This window comes from Sparus aurata, chromosome 19, assembly GCF_900880675.1.
Source record: "Sparus aurata chromosome 19, fSpaAur1.1, whole genome shotgun sequence".
NCBI lineage: Eukaryota > Metazoa > Chordata > Actinopteri > Spariformes > Sparidae > Sparus > Sparus aurata.
Genome location: NC_044205.1, coordinates 4,977,040 through 4,983,756, shown reverse-complemented (window position 1 = coordinate 4,983,756; position 6,717 = coordinate 4,977,040). Strand labels below are relative to the sequence as shown.

General features: G+C 38.1%; 1 protein-coding gene across 1 annotated transcript in view; it reads right to left on the bottom strand.

Moving 5' to 3' along the window:
* Positions 1-738: 738 nt before the first annotated feature.
* lancl2 (LanC lantibiotic synthetase component C-like 2 (bacterial)) overlaps positions 739-6,717 on the bottom strand; it is a 51,445-nt gene continuing 45,466 nt past the window's right edge. Inside the window, exon 10 of the mRNA XM_030397845.1 lies at positions 739-4,634. Coding sequence (XP_030253705.1) covers positions 4,558-4,634 — 77 coding nt within the window. The 3' untranslated portion in view covers positions 739-4,557. The remainder of the gene's footprint in view (positions 4,635-6,717) is intronic.

Below are 6,717 nucleotides of genomic sequence, written 5' to 3'. Positions count from 1 at the left end.
TACAGAGAATGTGTTTAAAGCTCATAGAAACAAAAACTGCGAGCGACATTTTTGTTTGCAAGAAGGAGAAATGTGAACACAGGCATGTGATTTTTTACTTTAAGCAGACATTTTGAAAGAAAGCAGAAGAAATTTAAATGCAAAGAACAAAATGTGAGCATGAGGAGAAAAAATCTGAGCACGCGAAGGAGCTGTGTCACTGAAAAGGAATGAAATCATGCTCTCAAACTGAAAATCTATGCTCTTGATTAATGACTTGATTTAACTTCCATACCTTAAACTTATTCTGAGGCCTTTTTTAAAAGATTTACAATGTAAAAGATCTGCAGATACCCCCCTTCCCTCCCACATGGCCACTCGCATGCTTTCGGCACACGTCCAAAAAGGGAACATGAAAAAACACTTACAGATACAGATAGTTAGGGAAGTATGAGAGACTGGTTTGAGAGTGCATTTTTTGGGGTCTCTCAGGTACCCTGCTCTGAGTGAGAGTGGTGAACATTGCATATTTGTAAGGATGTACATTTTTTTTTTTTTATGATAATTTCTCTACAAAGTATCATTTTTGTGTACCACACTAATCGTTTCTCATGTCTTTAAAAAAAAAATGGGACCCTAAATAATTCCATACTTACATTTATCAACATCTCTCATCGACAAACCAAGATAAACTCATGTGGCCATATTGTTAGAAAACAGAATATATGAAGAAATGGTTTATTTGAAACAACAAAGATGAAGGGCTCGAGGGATATTCATTCTTTATTTCAAACAATATCAAAACTTGCATGAATTCTTTGTAAGCACTGAATAGCCAAAAAGCAGGTTAAGAACAATGAAGACATTTCACAAGACAAGGAGGTTGATGGAGAAAAGTAAACCTTCATATCTTGACATCAATTCGGCTGAGGCTTAGGCTGATCAAATACACTGACAGGGACTAAGGTCAAAAACCCTTTACTGTTGGGAACAGATACAAATCACTAGTAAACACAGTGGGACCAGTGAACCTGGACACACTCTGACAGATGGACACACACATTTTTAAATGTGACATTATCCTCATGCAAAGACATTCATGATGAGATCGCAACAAGAGATTAGGCATTTATGTGCATCCATGTGCTGTCGGGATAACTGGATATACTGTACACGTTCACCACCAGGCTACCATGACGGCTACTATCCAAGCTCAGATAGGTGTATTGAGCACCAACTGGATTAAACCACACCGACTGCTCAGAGATGTGGAGTCGAGTCATTGTGAATTGGACGTGGGTCACCGTTTTGAGGTGACTCGAATAACTTCTCTGTGTTCATGTTTTTAATTTCCTTTTTCTGTCAGTCTGTCTGGCAATATTTCAGTGATGTGGAGGGAATATTCTTTATTAAGAAATAAATGTGAAAAAAAAGCTTTCATAAATGTATTTCAGGTTTTGTTTGATTACATGTATTTACTGAATACCAATAGTTATACAAATTCAATTACTTGTCAATCTTTCGGAAAATGTGGGTCCATAATATTGTTATTACACTGGAACAAATATGTTTCTTTTCTCTTCATTTCCCTCACCAGATACTGCATGTAGGACTGCAGTGTCCTGACACAACCTGTGACGTGACTTGACTTGCTTGAGTCTTGGACCAAATGACTTGAGTATCATCTCTACCTCTGCCTAATATCAATAGTCTGATTTAGTCTGCTGAAAACAGCATATTGCTCAAAGTCATTATTCACCTGTCGGCTTTAATCTTGTATTGAGGACAGCAAACAAATGAATTAATTCACTAATTTTATTTTAGTATGAATGCTTTGGATCCAACAATGGCTGGTTGTAAAATACATTTAGCTTAATTTCAATTCCTCTTCATTTGAAGAGGGATCATGTTCAAAATATTAAACATAAATATTGCCATTTGATGCATTTTACTAGCAGACATAAAAAATAAATAAAAAAAAAACTGAGTGAACTTGAAGTAAAAAACTTAAAATTATGCATTTGTTATGTTGCATATCATATATGCGGCATAACATGGCACAAGGTGCCACTGTTAATAGTGTCCATGTACACTGTTAACATATATAACATACAAGCTATTCCTCCTTAGCCAGGCTACTGTACTGGTCTGTTTTTTAGCGGCAACTGTTGTTTTAATGGCTTCAGTTTCAATTTTCCACATGTTCCACAAAGCAGAGTAGACAACACATTCTAAACTGCGATGACCCATTTAGCTACTAGCTACTGCTACTAGCATTCAACTGAACATTCTTTAGGCCTAGTGCTGAGACAATCCGGAGCCTAGGTGACACCAGAACCTAACCTGTTAGCTACTGTCTTGTTCAAGATGGTACACAAAACAGTAGAGTTGGGGATCTTCTGTTTTAGTCGACAATGCACACAACACTTTGGGGTCTCTACTACAAGGTAGTAGCTCTGACCTCAGGTTTTTAAGGTTAGCACCTGCCAATCACAACCAAATGACACACAGGCCAATAAGCTTTAGCACCTCCATGTTTGGTTCAATTTCTTAAAAAATAAATACATACAAAAAATTCAGCGTCTGTACAAAACAGATGTCATGTCATGTCATTTCAAAACTGTTCAAAGAAGAAGTTTAAGCTGAAGAGAGGAACCAAAGTGAGGTGTACTTAAGAAGGAAAACAGGACTAAATTAAAAATGTAATCCAGTCCGTTCCCACCTAAACTGAAAAAGCATCCTATGCCACTTGATATATTATACCCAAATCATTTTGTGTCGGCACCAACAACTGAACTATTAACACATTGTGGGAAAAAGCCTCTGCTTCAGCTGGGGGGAAATTGCTCACCACGATTTCATCATTTAAAGGGTCAATATACATGGATTTTAAAAACATTCAAAAATCAATTCAACACATTAAAAGTTGAAATAAATTCAAATTTAAACATTGATGTCTGTGTTTTGTGGTGCAGAGGCATCTACTGAAGTAAGCATGCTAACCAGCTGGCCCTGTCCCATCCTGTTCTGGACCCGCTAGCTGCACAGCTAATTGAGCTAACTAGCTAATGGCGGCTACAGTATGCGGCAATTACTATGATGACATGCTTCTCGCCATTTGTTTTGATTATGAATTATGAGCGTTGCACTATTGCTGTTACTTTGTTAGAAAAACTCAATTCCAATATTCTTCTATCATTTGCGAAGAAACTGCCTAAATTTGTGACTATTTGGTTGATACTTTGCATTTATATTTAAAAGTCAAACTGAAATAAAAATACATTTTTGGAGAGAAATCACTTTATCATTTGTTTTAGGACTTGTGTATGTATTTAGTCAAAATTGTAACCCACAAATAAGGGGCCAATTGCTACCATTTGCTTTATATTAGGACAAAATGTCCCATCTAGTGGGGACCAGTACTGATAATGGAATACAGCACAGTTGGTTTACCCAAATACTCAATGTGATAAGAAATGGCACAGAAGGCCGAAATAACTGATCACTGATACAGTAGGTAATGCTATGTTGACATGTACAAAAAGGGGAAAACAAAGGCTTTGTATCAACATCCAAATCCTATACAATATGACACTATCTGGTCAGTGGTACACCATGGAAGTTGACAGTCACCTAGCAACACCATACTAAAATGTAAATCAACAGCTGGAAAACACCCTCCCAGAGACTTCATCCAAAAATCGTTGTCTTTAAAAAAAAAATTTAAAAAAAAATGTGCACAAAAGCTGTAGTATCATAATAGTTTATACTCTACTATGCTAAATATAAGAGAAATGAAAGTCAGACAGAGAAACCAACTTTGACCCACTATTTGTCAAAAAGAGAACTGAAACTACACACCTACGACTAGAGGACAAGGAAAGCACTACACTGACAGGATATGAGGCACCAATAGCCAATAATAGTGAGCGTGCAGAGGCATAGAAATACCAAAACAGCTTTAGTTTAGCACACGCACACACACGCACACACACACACACACACACACGCACGCCTAGGTGCAAATATATTAAAGGCTGAGGGTGCAGAGTGTGTGTCCATACCAGCTGGCAACAAATTTCAATGGGTAATGGGTGAGGAGAAGACATGGGGTCCATATCTTCATCCCAACACACTGGAGGATGACAGGGGACCTCAGAGCTGAAGGACTCACAATATTTAACAGTGTTTCTAAAATAAGCCCCACAGAATATGTCCATCTTCAGGAAGTGAAATATTCATCAGTATTCATAACATCGTCCTCTTCAGTTCACCTTGTCCTTTTTTTCCCACTGGATCAACATTCAACCATTTGGTAACATAATTTTCCCTTTAAATTGTTGATTTTTTTTTATTTCATAAGCCAAACCCTATGTTTACGCCAACAAACAATTAATTGCACTCTCTCTGCATAATTCCAGCCTGATCTTCATTTTCAGTTTAATTTTGTCCCTACTTTCTCATGACCAAAGTTAAAGCTCATAGATCCTTGTCCAGTGTTCAAGCACAGGCTCAGTTTAATTCCAAATGTTTTGTCTCCATCCCTCCTCATCATCCTCAGTCCCATTAATTGGCAGGTCAAAGTTCAAAGGCAGGGAAACAGGACGCTTCAGGGTTTGCAATCTCCGAAAGGTAGTAGATGGCCCCTGCCATACCTGAGAGAAGGAACAAATCCATTATCGTCAGCTGCAGATTTATCCATCAGTCAAGTTTAAACTTTTCTGATGCTTCACGGCTCTGATGATCTTATGCAAAAAAAAACAGTTCAAAAACAGGAACGTTTGTAAATCCATTCCCACACACTAGCCCCATTCACACAAGAGAAGCCGCATAAAAGCCACAGCCTGATTCGCGGTATAGCGTATTTCACTCCTCAGCCACATTTCGGCAATATATATCGTCGAAATGTTCTTTGATAATTTAATTTGACAGTCAGTTCTTGATTACATGCAGACGTTGATACAACTACTAGGCTACTTCAATACATATATCACTGATTCGAATGTGGAGACCGCAATAATTTAAGTTTCATTTTGTCAAATGTGAGGACAGTGCAAATGTGGAGGCTTTTTCTTGACACGGGAAATGATGGTTATTTATATTTATTTTTATTTAATTTATCATCATTTGTTGTAACAAGCAGAGTAGAAAAAAAAAACTGTCTTCCAATTCAGTGCATTAGAAATATCGATATCGGTACTCAGTATTGGCAATAACACAAATATACTCGTACTCGGTATAAAAAAAAAAAAAAATGGTATCGGTGCAACCCTAATAGTTCCAGTTACTACGTTACTTTCGTTTGGTCATGTAACATTGCTTTGTGGGACATTTCTCTGTATTAACTTGAATGAAGGACCTGTGTAGTTAACTACGAACGATCGACATGCCCTCGTTACGCGAAGCCGGCTCATCCGTTCACACTAGTTCTGTTCTCCAATAATACGACCCTGATACTACCTCCAGAGGCGGATCAGGGCTGGAGCGAAATTTCACCCCTCGCCGCCTCCGAGAACTTCACACTAAGACGGAGGCAGGGAATTGGCGTACTAAAGCTGCACCCAAAAGCCAGAGTGAATGGGGCTACTGACTCCAAAGAGGGCCTCTCTTGTTTTTAGTGTTTAGCAGCCACTGTAGTTTCTCCTGCATGCTTGGAAGGGAAGAGTATGATGAGGGGTATTCAATAGGTTGCAAACTGCAAACTCTATGCTATATGCCACTAAATCCTACTGGTCCTTTAAGTGTGTTCAGTCAGATTTATTTGACCATTGCTGACCAGTTTCTAGCTCTCGAGTTCTACAGTGCATTCTTTATAAGTAGAGATTTACATGTTAGTATGTTTAAACAGGATGTACTTCATAAGGCACTTCTTGGGAAGGAAAAAAAGAATAGTAGTCAATTAAAAGCCGGCCTCCAATAATGGCTTGGTCCATCATTGGTCTAGTCATTGTTTGCTTTTAAGTGACTGGGCAGGGTCCACACTCAATCCCTGTGAGTGTATGACATTCATTCCAGGTGCATGCTCTATCAGAGTGATGAAACAAGATAACAAAAGTAATGGCTGTTTCGTCCATCTCACAGCATAGGATATAGGCTACACATTCAGAAAAAAGGAATACTTTTAACTCAACCCTAACCCTAACCCAAATACTATTAGGATTTAATTTTAGCCAATTTTAATACTTTGTTTTACCAGCCATTAAGACCATAGAGACCAACATATATTGGACTTTAAACAGATTTTCTGTTGAACTGTTTTTTACCAGATCACAAAAACCCTGTTTCTAGTGTCAAATTATTGTACTCCACAAGAGATGTGTCTGCATTGGTGGGAATCTGAGACTTTCGACTGCATGCAGTCCACTTTAACTGCATGACATTGGTAGATGATGATATTCATGTCAAATTGCAGTTTGACAGATGTTGAAATTTATGCAAACACTGTGTGGATGTGATATTTTGTGTTTATGGAGAAAGTTGGGGTGGTAGAGGGAGCTGTGACAGCAAACGTGTTAGATGAGTGGCGAGACATGCCATGTCAAAACGACTGCCTGCATCAACGTAATTATAGCTTGTAGCCAAGCAGCTAGTGAAAATACAAAAAAATAAAAACATTAATTATTTTGAAGACCAACAAATAAGTAGTATTTTGTATCTCAATTAGCCTGCAGTTTAAAGGCCACAATTAGACCCTCTGTTTCTGGGCACTCAGTGGTTGATTTCTACTTCAATTCCTTA